This window comes from Oncorhynchus mykiss, chromosome 11, assembly GCF_057628025.1.
Source record: "Oncorhynchus mykiss isolate SJ-2025 chromosome 11, ASM5762802v1, whole genome shotgun sequence".
Classification (NCBI taxonomy): domain Eukaryota; kingdom Metazoa; phylum Chordata; class Actinopteri; order Salmoniformes; family Salmonidae; genus Oncorhynchus; species Oncorhynchus mykiss.
The window spans coordinates 61,275,001-61,291,528 of record NC_143032.1 but is presented as its reverse complement, the minus strand read 5'-3'; the positions used below and the strand labels follow the sequence as shown (position 1 = coordinate 61,291,528).

Genomic DNA, 16,528 nt, shown 5'->3' with positions numbered 1-16,528 from the left:
CTGTCTGTAAATTATTGTAAGTGTTGTGTACCTTCATCCTCTGATACGTCCAATATCTCATCCACTGTTTCTGGGAAACTCATACGATGTTTCTCTGTGGTGGTCTGAGGGAGAGAATGGCAGAAGAGAGACAGGTTCAAGATGAGACAAAGAGTATGGAAGGATTGTCTGCATTGAGTCAGAAGGAGTGTAATATAAATATTTGAAGAGTTGGTACTTGTTTACTCCTTACAATGGAAACCGTCTCCTCTGTGACCAGTTTGAGAACGTCGATTACGGAGATGTACCCCAACCGCTTGGCGATGGACAGGGCTGACGTACCGTTCTAACAGACAGAGAGAGAGAGAGTGAGGTGGAGGGATCGAGGGATGAGTGGAGGAGTGAAAGAGAGTGAAAAGCAGTGGTACTTACAGTGGTGACCTCGTTGGGCGGGGCTCCATGTTTGAGCAATAAGGTGACGATATCTGTGTGGCCCTGTTGGGCTGCCTGGTGCAGTGCAGTGTAACCAACCTGGGGGAAAGAGACACAAACATTAACATACTGACGAGACACAATGGAAGGAATCACATCACATAGCCAGATCATATTTACTGTGATTCACTGTTAAAATCGAAGGATCACTTTGTGTAAGTGATTGGGGCGGCAGGGTAGCCTAGTGGTTAGAGCGTTGGACTAGTAACCGGAAGGTTGTGAGTTCAAACCCCCGAGCTGACAAGGTACAAATCTGTCGTTCTGCCCCTGAACAGGCAGTTAACCCACTGTTCCCAGGCCGTCATTGAAAATAAGAATTTGTTCTTAACTGCCTGGTTAAATAAAGGTAAAATAAAAAAAATAAAATAAAAGTGTAGTTCCATTGATGTCCAGAGGGAGGTGCTCACCTTGGTCTTGCTGTTGACGTTGGACTGCTGCTGCAGGAGGAACTTCACCATCTTTACATTGCCATAGTGGCAGGCAACATGGAGAGGGGTGTATCCCATCTGAAAGAGAGATTAGGATCCCATCAGTATCCAATACAACCAGCACAGACTTACTACGAGACAGACAGTTAACTAAACACTGAGTCACATGATTACAAATTCAACACATACACACTACACAATATCTATAGTATGTCTCCTACCATATATACTCTGCGGTTGACATACTAAGTTTCAGGGTAGGAGGCCCTAGCTGGCCTGAGGGTACGTAGGCTGTGTAATGATGATGGTAATGTAACCCTGAGACAGGAGAACCAGTCAGTGGCTATTTATACTAAGGAGAGGAAAGGTCACGTCTCAGATACTCTATCTGCCATGGAGCCCCCATCGTTCACTATGTAGCACTGTTACTGTTAGGTCCCATACCACACTGACCTTGCATTAAGATTCACTGAGGTTAAGATTAGCTTCAGTTAGCAATGAACTGTAACAGTGTGTATGTCATGATAAGGCAGGGGTGTGTACTTTATATCAACTTTCTACAACCTGGCACAAAGGAGAAGTGTTCATGTTGGGTGGAATGCAATTCTCTAATGCAATATCATATTATCTACTGAGATGCTTTAAAAATTAAAGGTGTTTACAGACTCCAGAGGTGGTACAGTGTGTCGCTGGATGCTACTGAGCAGAGAGACTTTTGTGTCCCTTGCCTTGTCCCAGAGGTCAACAGGAGTGTGGTCTTACCCGTGTGGCAGCATACACTGATGCCCCTTGCTTCACCAGGATGTCAGCGATGCCCACGTGGCCTTCCTGTGCCACCAGGTGGAGAGGAGTCAGTCCACTCTGAGGGGAGAGGAGCCAGGAGCAAAAATCAGGCATATTGTTACAGCAGAACTAACCTAACGTCGCAGTCATAAAGAATCACCTGAGCGGGATGCCCCACATCTGGTCATAACAACAAAATAAAAAACTGTCAGATGAGGTTTTCTTCTGCACTGTTCAACCAATCCAGTAAATATGGAGGAGGAGTTAAGATAGAGTGTTGCCTTGTTCATATTCTGGAGGGAAACAACTTCAGAGAGCAAGCTAGCACATATCATAGATACATAGCTGCTAGACTGATATTAGCTAGCGTTATCTAGCAATAATGGAATCTCCGACAAAGTTGACACCAACAAAATTTGTATGAGGTGTCTGTCGACTTTGTGGCAAGAATTAATCTCAAAGAAAGAAAGGCACTATCTATAGCTGTCCGCTATATATTTCACCGGGGACTGTAAACAGTGAGCGAAAGTTCAAAAGTGAATGTCGTGTCACAGGCTGTCTTTCTTTTCCCATAAAAACCAGATGTTTCCGGTTTCTCCCGACCCGCTGAGGTTGCAGCAGTACTAACAGCTTTCACCCAAATAATCTTAACTCCTTCCCTGCATCAGTCCCTGAGGCCTCACCTTGTTCCCCAGGTTGACGTTGGCCTGTTTGGAGATGAGCAGGGCTACCATGTCAGGCCGGCCCTCCTGAGCTGCCAGGTGAAGGGGCGTGACCCCCTGGAGGGATTCAGCATTGGCCGAGGCGCCGTACTGCAGCAGGCTGTTGGCAACCTCCACCTGGTTCTGCTTGGAAGCTATGTGGAGAGGGGTGTAGCCATTCTGAAACAAGAGGACCGGAGTTAATGGTTATGAGTGCATTGTAAGATGATATCTGCGTCTGTGAGTATGTGTGTGTGTGTGTAGTCTCTCACCCTAGCTGCACTGTGTGGGGAGCCTCCCTTGCTGACCAGCAGATTAACCACGTCCAGGTTGTTGTGATGGACAGCCACATGGAGAGAAGTCAGTCCATTCTAAAGGTAAAGGAGACACACACATATAAACCACCATAACTTAACTCTAACATCTTTCCACCTGAAATACCTTGACCCTTCCCTCCCAACACCCCTGTTCTTCCCCCCTCCCTATGTTCTCCAACCCTTACTGTACCTTGCCAGAAGCGTTAGGATTGGCCCCTCTCTCCAGCAGCAGCTCTGCCACGTCCACTTTGCCATATTTAGAAGCCACATGGAGAGGAGTGAAGCCTTTCTGCAGAGACATCCCAGATAGAGAGACGTCAGGGAGAGACCACAGACCACACAGTCCCACACAGAGAAAAGGTTAGGAGTGTGTAAGTATTAGACAGTTGATAGAGGGGTGTGTATGTAGAGTGTGTGGGCATTGGACAACAGACTGTACCTTGGTCATCTTGGTCTGCTGGGCCTCCATGTCCAGTAGGATGCGTGTAGTCTGAGTGTGTCCCTCACGGGCAGCGATGTGGAGGGGTGTGTGTCCGGCTGTGGTGGTGGAGTTGGGGTTGGCCTTGTGTTCCAGCAGCAGAGTTACCAGCTCCTTGTGGCCCATCCGACACGCACAGTGGAGCGGTGTCTGGTCATCCTGGACAGGGTGTGGCGGAGGAGAGGAGAGAGGGAGAGAAGAGGAGAGATAAATATACATGGGAGTCAAGTGGCAAGATTATTTAATGTTGTTTAGATTGTGTGTGTGTGTGTGTGTGTGTGTGTGTGTCATTACCTTTGCCTTGGCGTCTACTGGTGCTGCATTGGTCAGTAAGAACTCTGCCACCTCATAGTGTCCAGCTCTACATGCCATGTGGAGAGGAGTCTCCACTTTCTGCTCACACATAACCAGGCAAACACATGTGTGTGAGCAGTGTAAATCACTGACACAAAAACATTGTGAAAATTGTCCAGAGTAGCTGGTTCGGTCAGTGATGAGGTGGGTGGATGGGTAACATTCGGGGTACTCACTACATTGGAAGCACTGGGAGAAGCCCCCTTCTGTACCAGATGGGTGACTATTTTGCGGTGGCCCATGAACGAGGCCACGTGTAGAGGAGTCAGGCCAGACTTGGGAGAGAAAAAACAAGCAATGAAAGAATCACGTAGAAATAAAGATATCCATCCCTCTCTCCTTGGTAGAATCCCTCTCTTTTCTTACCCTAGATTACATTCAAACTCTTTCTCTTGCCCCTGTCTCTCTCACCTCTGTCACAGCCTCTAGGGATGCTGAGTGTTTGAGCAGGTCGTCCATCACACGCATGTGGTTCTTCTTACAGGCGATGTGAAGCGGAGTGAAACCATTCTGAGAACACAATACAACAGCATGGTCACGAAGGCAACACACTTCAACAAAGATGTGTGGTAGGTATATGTGGTAGGTATTTATGAGTGTAGTACTGACCAGTGCACGGGAGTTGGGTTTTGCTCCCTTGTCCAGCAGCACTTTGGCCATGCGGTGGTGCCCACAGTGGGCTGCCACGTGCAGGGGGGTCAGGTGGTCCAATGTGATGTCATCAATCTCAGCATTGTATTGCAGGAGTTGTCTCACACAGTCCATGTGGTCCCCCTGTGCTGACATGTGGATGGGAGACAGGCCGTTCTATAGGAAAGAGAGAGCGATACAATCCATGACTTATTGTGTTGTGTGCGTACAGTATTTGAGAACAACAGTCCAGAAATCAGGCCTTGGTGGCTTAGTGTTATGTGTACCTTGGTCTTGGCCTGGATGGGAGCCCCTTGGTCCAGTAGGATCTCAATGATCCTCACGTGTCCGTTCCTGGCTGCACAGTGCAGTGGAGTCAACTCATCCTGGGAGGGAGGGAGGGAGGGAGAGAGGGGGGAGAGAGAGTGTGTGTGAGAGAGAGAGAGACAGGACAGTTAACACCTGGACTTGGACAATATAGCATTGTATGTGTAACAGGGCAGGACCTGACCAGATGAGGTAGAGAGAAAGACATGGGGAGGGGATGCAGTACAGTACCTTGGTCTTGGCATCAATCTGTGCCCCTCGGTCCAGCAGGAGTCGTACCATGATCACGTTCCCCCGCCTGGATGCGATGTGCAAAGGTGTGATGCCATTCTAGAGAGAAATACATACACATTAAGTAGGGGATCGACAGTAAGACCATAAAGAGACCAGTGAGGGACTGGTAACAATACTATGTGTCAGTGATACTAGGGCAGAGGGGAGCAGACATACCTTAGGGGTGAAATTGACATTGGCTCCTCTGTTGAGCAACAATTGGGCTACGTTCAGGTTCTCGTAGTGTGCGGCGATATGGAGCGGTGTGAAGCCTGTCTATAGTGACACACAGGAGACCATACCTTATTCTATACACCTCTAAAACTGACGGCCTCTAATTCTACAAGTATCATCGTCACTCACTGTGGCACACACTAAACTAAAATGTGCCACTAAAGTGAAGACTAACACACAAACAAACACACAGTGAGTACCTACCTTGCTCAGGACGTCTGCGTTAGGGTCATTCTGTAGAAGCACGGCAGCTGTGCGTGTGTCATCATTCCGCGCCGCAATGTGCAGCGCGGGGAGACGGACTTTTCCCTTGGTGCCATAGTTGATGAGCAGGGCCACGACATTCTCATGTCCCTGCTGAAGAGCCACGGCGAGAGGGGTGAAGCCATCCTGACAGAGGAAAGAGGAGGAGACAGAGCTCAAGAAAGGTTAAGTGACCTAAAGAAACAGATAGCGAAGGGAAGGACAGTGAGAGTCAAAAGGATTGATAAGTGATGGAGGGAATAGTGCAGGAGGTGTAGTGGTGTAGGTGTAAATGGAATAATTTCCTGCTTATTCCTTTCTGATTTCGGGAATCTTCCAACCCTATGCTCTGCTGATTGGCTGTTACCTCAGTGGGAAGGCTTTGATTGGCCCCGTTCTCCAAAAGGAACTTCACAACTTCTAGATGATTCTCTTGTGAGGCCATGTAGAGCGGAGTGAAGCCCTTCTGTTACAGACAGACACATACATGGACACACACACACAGGGAGGGGCACAACACAGCAACACAGTAGCACAACACACACACACACACACACACACACACACACACACACACACACACACACACACACACACACACACACACACACACACACACACACACACACACACACACACACAGAGGAAGGAAGCACAGGCACACAGAAAGACAGGAAGGCAGACAGATATTAACATAGAGTTGCATTGAGTTAATACACTCTTAGAAAAAAGGGTTCCAAAAGGGTTCTTCGGCTGTCCCGTCAGGAGAACCTTTTTTGCTTCCACTTAGAACCCTTTTTGGTTCCAGGTCGAACTCTTTTGGTTTCTACCTGGAACCAAAAAGGGTTCTTCAAAGGGTTCTCCTATAAGGACTGCCAAAGAACCCTTTTAGGCTCTAGATACCCTTTTCTTGTAAGAGTGTACGTTGGCCTAACGTCATGTTTCAGTTGGGGGTTGGGTCAAATGCAGGAGCTTATGCACACCCAAAAAATGTTAGTAGAGGTGCTGACTAACGGAATAGTAAACTGAAACTGTGTAAAAATAAAGAAAGTTTCACATTATATAAGTGCTCCCAACAACTTTCTTTATTCTTACTCAATCAGGGTTGGAGTCAATTCGGAATTGAATTGCAAATTTCTTCTTAATTAGGCATCCTACAGTAGCACCTATAGTTTTCTGTGTTCTCCTAGTTCTTTCTGTGTTTTTTTATGGGGTCAATATCACACTTTAAGTATTGAATTCAAAATAAAATACAAATAAATTATGAAAAAATATATATTTTCAAGGAAAAGTTAAATAATGGAAGTTGAAATCATAAACAAAGCAAGATCAAATTATTTTAAAACTATTGCAAGAAGGATTTTCAGTTAAACTATTCCAAGAACCAACCAACCAACCAACCCTCTCTCTCTCTCTCTCTCTCTCTCTCTCTCTCTCTCTAAATGCTTGGCTATGAAAAGCCAACTGACATTTACTCCTGAGGTGCTGACCTGTTGCACCCTCTACAACCACTGTGATTATTATTTGACCCTGCTGGTCGCCTGTAAACGTTTGAACATCTTGAAGAACGATCTGGCCTTAATGGCCATGTTCTGTTATAATCTCCACCCGGCACAACCAGAAGAGGACTGGCCACCTCTCAGAGCCTGGTTCCTCTCTAGGTTTCTTCCTAGGTTCCTGCCTTTCGACAGAGTTTTTTGCTAGCCACAGTGCTTTCACGTCTGCATTGCTTGCTGTTTGAGGTTTTAGGTTGGGTTTCTGTATAACCACTATTTGACATTTGATTTGATTTGGTAGGCTAAACGGATTCAATAGGGTTGGTTGTTGGAAAAGTTGAACTTAAAAAGTATTTTTACATTGGTTTTCAAATAGTTTGTTCTTCCTTTTAAATTAGAATTTTGCTCACGCTAAAAAAACATTTGCTTTCATTTAATTTTGTTGTTTTTTATATCAATATTGATACTTTTTGGGGGGGTTTTGATCTACATTTTCAACTTCATTTTTCATGTTTACAATTAATTTGATTTTGAATTCAATACTTAAGGCATGAAATTGACCCCATTGTTGTTCATTTTTGTCAATATCTCAACAACACATTGGTAAAAACGTCTAATTTGGCAGGATGTTAGAACCCATAATGCATACCTATGGTGCCAACATTAGCACTCATTGGCCCCTAGGTGCAGTTCATTAAAAACCATGCACACATTCAAAACACATTCAAAACATTAGCCCAAACTATCAAATCCAACTCGTACAGATGATTGACAACATGTCCCTGAATATATGTTCCAAGTTAAGTGATACATTAAAAAAAAACATGGAAACCACAGATCATCAAACTTTGACCAAAAAGTGCTAGCGTAATGCTAAATTGCTTAAAAAATCTTCTTCTCATAAACCACAACTCAGATTCACCCAATATTTGGTATGTAGAATCTCTGAACTAGTCCCTAGCTAAATTAACTAGTTCTTAGCGAGGGATATGGCTATTCTACGCCAGTGGAGGGCACTACTGTTCACTGAAGGCTATTACTATTGAACCATAGGAATTTGGTAAACATGAAGTTGGAAGGGACAGTAGTCTATGGCGGTAGCATGGTAGCATGTATTAGACATAACTCATTACATATTAGAGGTAGAATCTTGCAACTTGGAAAACATGCAATTGATAAACGTGCTTATTAAAGGTATGGCCTTTGCCCATTTCATTGCCAGAGTGCCCAATGGGTGACCAAGATATACTATTTCTATTGCTCAGACCCTGTTAATGCTGCTCACAGCTATGTTTCCAATTCAATTATTGATTTGAATTGGCCACATACCACAGGCAGCAGAAATGTAATTGAATTTTAACTAAAGGAAGCACAATTGAATTAAATGAAATTCAATTAAATGCTAATTGCTAATATATTTTACAATTCACAGTACAAATATTTATTTTGACATCATGTATGGTAATACTATGTATAACATTGAATTATTTCAGCTTTTTAATTCCTCTTAAAATGAGTTTAAATCATTAAAGTGGTCTGGAAATATTCTGAGATCATTTTGTAGTTGGTCTGTAATAATTCCTAATTCTCTTGCATGTTATGAAATATTGGAAAAAAAATACATTTCCCATTAGATCAAACACTCCAGAATGGAAGGGAACCTAACATTTCATGACAAAAAACTAAATACTGTTGACATATCTGAGTTATAATCAAGCTTATGTTTGAAATGGTATCTATATTTGTTTTAGTAATAAGTGGCAGATGTGGCAACGGAATGCGACTTTCATGTTTCATGTCTCAGTTGAATTTCTTTGAATTAATCTCTGCTTTCTTTAATTCAAATTCACATTTCAATTCATGGTTTGAATTGAAATACATTCAGAAATTCAGACCCCAAACCCTGAGTTCCATGCAGTATAATGCAGCATAACTGTATTATAACTGTTTCTAACTGTATGGTTATCCGTTGTGGCTGGTGGCTCCTCTGCGGGGGGCTCTGCCAGGGGGGTCGGGGTCTCATCCGACACTGGCTGGGGTCTCACCTGGGACTGGGCATTGATGTTGGCCCCGTAATTTACCAGCTCTGCCACCACTTGCTCCTGCCCAGCCAGGGCAGCAATGTGCAGAGCTGTGTTGCCTTTCTGTGGAGGCACAGGACAAGAGAAGGCATGAGGAATACGTTTTAATAAGTACAATAATTGAATCATTCAGTATATTGTACTTTGGTGGTGACATAGGCTTAAGGAGTTCATGGGTGTGGTAATGTGGCATAGTGTATGAGGTTGACTGAGTACCTTAGTCTGGGTTTCCACATCGATGCCTCCATGTAGTAACTCCAGCACCATTTTAACGTGGCCTTCTTTAGAGGCCAAATGCAACCCGTTCAGCCCGTTCTGAGGGAGGAGAGAGAGAAGAGGAGACCTCACACTGTAGGGTCCCTAACACACTGATCACACTGAACACACTGCATACTGACACACACCAAAGGATCAGATCCTCAGACTAGCACTGATCTTCTTATTATACAGCACCTGCTAGATGTATAAAATGCAAAAGCATGTTACTGAGCCAAACTGTACCTTACGGTCAGGACAAACAGCTTCAACACATACAGCATCTACCAGATATTAACTGTGCTTATTTAGCAATAATGGTGACCGGAAAGGTGATGAAGATGATGGTGAGGAGGAGGAAGAGGATGGGAGGGGGATGGCAGGCCGGTGGTCTCGGGGCTGGGAAGAATACGAGCCGTGTGGGATAGGTCTGACCTCACACAGCCTTCCTTCAGCCACACAGGACATGTGAGGTTGGACCTTTCCCACACCACTGATATTATTCCTCTGAGTGGAGAGACCACAGCACACCATCACTCTACTGCAGACGGGGGGAGGGGAGAGGGGGGGAAGGGAGGAGGGGGGAGCATAGATGAGAAAGAAAAACAGGTGAAAGGAAGAAGGGATGATGCAAAAGAATAAGAGCGAGTAAGAGAGAAATAACTTAAGGGGTTAAGAGGATGTGAGGAGGGTTGAGGGGAAGGAAGGGAGGGGAGGCAGAGAGGCAATGCGGCTGGGTGGCTGGTGAGCTAGCCCATGGCAGAGGCATCTACTCAGACTGGGTACGAGAGACACGACTGCCACAGCAAAGCCTCTACCTAACCTCCATCAGACCGACACCGCACAAATAAATACAACAACAATACATGGTGACGCTCACTACTCACACACAACACAGAACTAATATCACTTCCACAACCACATTCAACACACTTTTCAAAACACACAATTCCAAAAAAAAAAACACAATTCCAAAACACTAATACGGACTTGGTTTGAAATGACACACATTGCATTAATTCATACATGACTTGAAGAAGAATGGCATGAGCCTGGCTGTCAATGGTATCCTGAGACTGCAGATAAACTGTTCAGGTTATGTCTGTAGTGTTCCTGTTTGTCCACAGGGTGACTCTCTTTAGCAGCCTGAGGTCTTTCTACAGTTACTTAATCATATAATTGCATATAATTATGTAAAGATAATATAGTACACATAAATACATTCACTGTATTGACTACATTCGCTCTATGCATTGAATCCTAAGTTAGTAATGAGATTTACAGCTGTGAATGTGCTTGATGCTAATCTTGATTGTAGCACACACACACACACAACTCTGCTTTGTTTGTGTGGCCTGTGGGCAGCCCCATTCCCCTCACGATGTGGCCATTTCTGGCCACCATGGGAGAAGCCGTCAGGGTAAAGCAGGCAGGATGGAGGAGAGTGGCTAGAGGAGTAACTCCTGCCCTATTTAACACCTCCCCATCAGTCCCACTCAGTCCTTCCTGTCAACTGCTGCTAGGAGACTGGCTACCTGGGTCTCCAAACTCTCTCTCTCTCTCTCTCTCTCTCTCTCTCTCTCTCTCTCTCACACACACACACACACATATTTCAAACACTGAAATCTAACACACAAAAATAAACACATACAGTAATTTCCATTCAACACAAACAATGATATAACGTACATGCAGTCAGAGACAATCCACAAAAGTAGGTACTGGAGCAGAACAGAACACACTGTACACTGAGTTAGACCCAGAGCCAAGACAGACATTCTGCTTGCTGATATCACATCAAACACATTCCAAGCCAAAGCTCTCACTGAGAGACAGAGAGAGAGAGAGAGACGATGGATGTGTCTCAAATGGCACCCTGTTCCCTATGTAGTGCTATGGGCCCTGGTCAAAAGTAGTGCATTATTTAGGGAATATTGTGCCATTTGGGATTCACTCAATCACCTCATTCCAATAGAGAGGGGATCATTACAGCCATCTCACAGTAACAGTCAGCATGTTATCTACATAAGGGTTTCTTAGATTGCTTCTGAAACATGTGTTTGTGAGATGCCCTACACTGACTAGACTAGTGTTAACCAGTGACTAGACTAGTGTTAACCAGTGACTAGACTAGTGTTAACCAGTGACTATACTAGTGTTAACCAGTGCCCTGCACTGACTAGACTAGTGTAAAACCAGTGACTACACTAGTGTTAACCAGTGCCCAACACTTACTAGACTAGTGTTAACCAGTGCCCTACACTTACTAGACTAGTGTTAACCAGTGCACTGTCTAGACTAGTGTTAACCAGTGCCCTACACTGACTAGACTAGGGTTAACCAGTGCCCTACACTGACTAGGCTAGGGTTAACCAGTGCCCTACACTGACTAGACTAGGGTTAACCAGTGCCCTACACTGACTAGGCTAGGGTTAACCAGTGCCCTACACTGACTAGACTAGGGTTAACTAGTGCCCTACACTGACTAGACTAGGGTTAACCAGTGCCCTACACTGACTAGACTAGGGTTAACCAGTGCCCTACACTGACTAGACTAGGGTTAACCAGTGCCCTACACTGACTAGGCTAGGGTTAACCAGTGCCCTACACTGACTAGACTAGGGTTAACCAGTGCCCTACACTGACTAGGCTAGGGTTAACCAGTGCCCTACACTGACTAGACTAGGGTTAACCAGTGCCCTACACTGACTAGACTAGGTTAACCAGTGCCCTACACTGACTAGACTAGGGTTAACCAGTGCCCTACACTGACTAGGCTAGGGTTAACCTCTCTCTCTTGCCATTTCCCGCTCTATCCATCTTGTTCTGAACCTTGCTGATAAGACTCTTCCTGTGTGTGTGTGTGTGTGCTGTTGTTTTGCACGTGCGCGGAATGAAAGATGACTTGTCTTTTTGATCTGCTGTACCTTTACAGTAGTTAACTTGTTTTCTTACGTGTATTCATGCATTGCAGCGCTAGAACAATGCATGAATACACGTAAGAAAACAAGTATGATGATGCAACATCATATATGCAACAATATTATCACAGCCAATGTAAATGGACAAATTAAAAGAAAGACCGTAATAAATCAGGTTCATTAACAGATAATGAAACTTTGACAAACAGGAAAGATTTAATTGGTCCTCCTGGTAAATCCAAAATACATCTTAGAGTTTGGGGACGTGCCCTGATGCACTCTCTAGGAGCATTTTGATTGGTAACCAGGCTTTGTAGCTCTCTCACCTGATTGGCTGTGTTGATGTCTATGCCATTCTTTATGTGGTCAATGGCCTTGTCCATGTTACCAGAACGAGCCGCCCGCAGAAAACTACTGACAGCATCAGCCTGAGAGAAAGAAAGGCAGGGATAAAGGGGGTGGGGGATGAACAGAGGCACATAGAGTGGGAGAGGGACAGATATATGTAAAAAGGGAAGACAGAGAGGGGGATGGAGAGAGATTTCTATTATTGTCATCATTCAAATCAAAACCACACAATGTCAAAGACACACGGACAGGACGAGACTATAGACGCTTTCCATTGGTGTTTTCCTCATCTCCCTCCTCACTGTTATTGAACAGGACAGGACAGTCGACCCAGCCCCCTCCCATTGGCCAATCAGAGCCAGGCCTGGCAGGGTGGGGACCCTATAGGAGGGGGTGCAGGGGATTGGCGTCCATAAAGACAGACAGCCTCTGTCCCAGGCTCCATCCCCGTCGCCTCTGACTCCCTGAACCATCTGTGTCCCAAATGGCACCCTATTCCCAACATAGGGCTCTGGTCAAAAGTAGAGAATAGGTTGCCAATTGGGATGCAAACCTTAGCGTTATGGTGGGGTGTGTGTCTGCTCTGCTATGCTGCCCAGTGGTGTGGCTGGCGGTCTGGCTGGTGCTCTGGGGTGGTGTGTGTGTGTGTTTAGTGAACGCTCTGCCTAATGGTCTAACACATGGTCTGGCTGTGTTTTTGTCTCTGTTTTGTTTGTGTCTGGGGGCTTCATGCCTCTCAGGCAGGGGTGCTGAAACAGGATCACTCATGCGGCACGAGGGAGAGGGACATGGGGAGAGGGGAAAAGAGAGAGGGACAGAGAGAGAGAGAGAGAAGGAGGGAGATGGAGAGAGAGGGGGGAAAGGAAGAGAGAGAGTCTACTGCGGCAAACCATCCTTCCCCCACCATTAGTCTCTCTCATTCTATCTACAGTATCTAGCTCTATCAATTATTCCCACACTCCTCAGGAGCACTCATGACTCATTTTCACATGGTAACACGTGGTATCACGCCGCCAGTCTCTCTGTCCATCCCTCATTCTCCTTATTTCCTCCCTCTTTTTCTCTCTGGTGTCTGACTAAAGTATGGACAGGGATTTCTCCATGTCAATAAGATCCTGAGCAACCGTCAATACACTTGTTGTGAAATCCCAAGTCCCAAAATCCTACAGAATTACAAACACACACACATTTACACATAGGCCATGCTCAGAAACAAAAACAGACACACACACACGTACCCACCCAAGCAAGTGCAACCACACACACATTGACTCAAAAATGTGTTCAACACAAGTTACTCAACACACACAGTCACAGTGACATTGATGTTGGCCCCCATTCAGCTATGTGTGAAACACTGGCCCTCTTTTCAGACAGTGGTAACAGAGAGAATGAAGACCCACAAGCCCAAGCTGTGGGCATGGCAACTTATGATACAAACCATCACCCATCAACAGAGCACTAGTGCAAGTGGTGCAGCACTGCGCAAAGAAAAGGACTACTTAAAAAAAAGTGAGAGGGAGGGAAAGAGATGGCATGATTGATAAAGAGAAGAGGAAAAAGAATGAAAGGGAAAGCTATTTCCAGCTGCCTGCAGCAGAAAATCTTTCAGAGCATTTCCCTGTAACAAACTGGTAGGCCTTGATAGCTGGGACGCTAGCTAGCAGCACGCTAACTCCACACAGCCTGAGCACACCCAAAACTCACCATGTATCTCTCAGCCATGAGAGATTCATCAAGAAAAAGTCACAATGTTTCCAACTTTCCACCTAAAGGTTAATGTAATCTTGTTTAACATCGCTCCCTAGTTAAAGGAAAAGCTACAGTTCTTTCTGGGAAGTGTACGCTAGTTAGTCTTAGGTAACTTCATGGCTCTCACTTTACATTTTTTTTTGCATATATACACTTTGACAGTTTATCAGGTACACCCATCTAGTACCGGATTGGACCCTCCTATGCCTCCAAAACAGCCTGAATTATTCAGGGCATTCTACAAGGTACCGGAAACCTTCCACAGGGATGTTGGTCCATGTCGACGTGATGACATCACGCAGTTGCAGCAGATTGGACGGCAGTACATTGGATTGAGGTCTGGGGACTGCTCAGGCCGCTCAAGTAAACTGAACTCACTGTCATGTTCCAGGCAATGTTTTCTACTACTCAATTGTCCAGTGTTGGTGATTGTGTGCCCACTGGAGCCAATACTTTTTTTTAGCTGATAGGAGTGGAACCCGGTGTGGTCGTCTGCTGGTATAGCCGATCCGTGACAAGGATCACAGAGTTTTGCGTTCCGAGATAACGTTCTGCACACCACTGTCGTACTGCACCTCTATTTGTCTGTTTGTGGCCCGCCTGTTAGCTTGCATGATTATTGCTTATTATTACCTCTCTCATCAACGAGCTTTTTTCGCCAACAGGACTGCCTGCTGACAAAGTCACTCGTTTTGCCTATTCTAACATTCAATTGAACCGTGACTAAATGCCTCAATGCCTGTCTGCTTGCTTTATGTTGCATGCCACGGCCATGTGACTCTGTCTGTAGGAGCAATCCATTTTTGTGAATGGGGTGGCTAAAAATGGGGTGGCTAAAAACCACCTTAGGATTGATTATAAACAACGTTTGACATGTTTCTACGAACTTTACGGGTACTATTTGGATTTTTCATCTGCCTGTTGTGACTGCGTTTGAGCCTGTGGATTACTGAACAAAACGCGCGAACAAAACTGAGTTTTTTGGATATAAACAGGGACTTTATTGAACAAAACAAACATTTATTGAGTAAATGGGAGTCTTGTGAGTGCAACCATATGAAGATCATCAAAGGTAGGTGATTAATTGTATTGCTATTTCTGACTTGTGTAACAACTCTACTTGGCTGGTAACTGTTTGTAATGATTTGTCTGCTGGGCGCTGTTCTCAGATAATCACATGGTATGCTTTCGCCGTAAAGCCTTTTTGAAATCTCACACCATGGTTGGATTAACAAAAAGTTAATCTTTAAACCGATGTATAACACTTGTATGTTTTATTAATTTTTATAATTTTTCTGTTTTTGAATATGGCGCTCTGCAATTTCACTGGATGTTGGCCAGGTGGGATGCTAGTGTCCCACGTACCCTAGTGAGGTTAACTCTCTCCTTAACTCTCCCCTAACTACCTTCCTAACTTTCTCCTTTCTCTCCTTAACTATCTCCTTAACTCTCTTCTTAACTCTCTCCTTAATTAATTACCTTCTTAACTCTCTCCTGAACTACCTCCTTAACTACCTCCTTAACTACCTCATTAACACTACTTAACTCTTTCTCTCCGTCTGTCAACGCCTTTCTTCACACTGTCACTCTGGAAACGCTATACATGTACAAGACCTTGAACACATAGTCACACAGACATGCACATACACATGTTAAAAACGTATAAAGACTTACTCACACACTGTTCTTGCATACACACTAAAGAGTGTTAGTGTTTAAAGTTGTTTTGATCAACGTCTGTCCCATGTGGAAAGTCAAGGCTGAGACACTGTCTTCTTGGAGTGAACACCAAACTGCACTTAGCTTTTTGCAAGCACTTAGCAGCTAGTTATCTAAGATATAGAAGGTGAACAACAACACTAGGATTGCGCAAGCAGACCTTCATCAGTTACTCACAGTGATAGAGTTGTCCTGGTCAGCCATGGCCTCTCTCCTCTCTCTCCTTTCCTCTCATACTTTGCCTCTCCAACCCGTCCACTGTGAGAAAGGCGATAGCACCCAAATCCCCTCCCTCCAACTTGCTTCACGACAACAAACTGACCCCGTTAGTACTCCTCAATTACTCTTCCTGTTGTACCCACAAACACAGATACACACACCCACCTGTTACAACAGTTAAACCTACCGTGGTGGGGTACCCTCCTGACAGAAATAGAAACTCATACAGTGTGTGTGTGTGTGTGTGTGTGTGTGTGTGTGTGTGTGTGTGTGTGTGTGTGTGTGTGTGTGTGCGCACACAGATGTCTAGAAACCTACTTAGCCTCAAATAGATACTGCCCACACATGATGCATAGGGTGCTTCACATTCCACCAAAGACTGTGCACAGCTGGTCAGAGTGTAATTAGGTTGTCTTTTCTAGTTGATTGTGTGTGCAGTCACTGCCATGGTGACTCAGAGAAAATATTTTCTCCACAGTTCAAGCAAAGACAGCTGAT

General features: G+C 44.9%; 1 protein-coding gene across 50 annotated transcripts in view; it reads right to left on the bottom strand.

Annotated features, from left to right (window-relative positions):
- LOC110536085 (ankyrin-1) overlaps positions 1-16,528 on the bottom strand; it is a 176,507-nt gene that overhangs the window by 45,320 nt on the left and 114,659 nt on the right. For 17 of the 50 annotated variants that reach the window (XM_090190743.1, XM_036935942.2, XM_090190740.1 and 14 more), the window contains 21 exons: positions 12,319-12,420; positions 9,033-9,131; positions 8,781-8,879; positions 5,607-5,702; positions 5,201-5,386; positions 4,940-5,038; positions 4,721-4,819; positions 4,450-4,548; positions 4,142-4,339; positions 3,944-4,042; positions 3,709-3,807; positions 3,473-3,571; positions 3,140-3,337; positions 2,891-2,989; positions 2,656-2,754; positions 2,366-2,563; positions 1,662-1,760; positions 879-977; positions 412-510; positions 233-325; positions 32-104 (listed from right to left, as the gene is read on the bottom strand). In XM_090190743.1, coding sequence (XP_090046869.1) covers positions 32-104; positions 233-325; positions 412-510; positions 879-977; positions 1,662-1,760; positions 2,366-2,563; positions 2,656-2,754; positions 2,891-2,989; positions 3,140-3,337; positions 3,473-3,571; positions 3,709-3,807; positions 3,944-4,042; positions 4,142-4,339; positions 4,450-4,548; positions 4,721-4,819; positions 4,940-5,038; positions 5,201-5,386; positions 5,607-5,702; positions 8,781-8,879; positions 9,033-9,131; positions 12,319-12,420 — 2,431 coding nt within the window. Of the gene's footprint in view, positions 1-31; positions 105-232; positions 326-411; positions 511-878; positions 978-1,661; positions 1,761-2,365; positions 2,564-2,655; positions 2,755-2,890; positions 2,990-3,139; positions 3,338-3,472; positions 3,572-3,708; positions 3,808-3,943; positions 4,043-4,141; positions 4,340-4,449; positions 4,549-4,720; positions 4,820-4,939; positions 5,039-5,200; positions 5,387-5,606; positions 5,706-8,690; positions 8,880-9,032; positions 9,132-12,318; positions 12,421-15,988; positions 16,324-16,528 lie in introns of those variants that run through there. The other 33 variants (XM_090190742.1, XM_036935939.2, XM_036935953.2 and 30 more) reach the window with 6 other exon arrangements.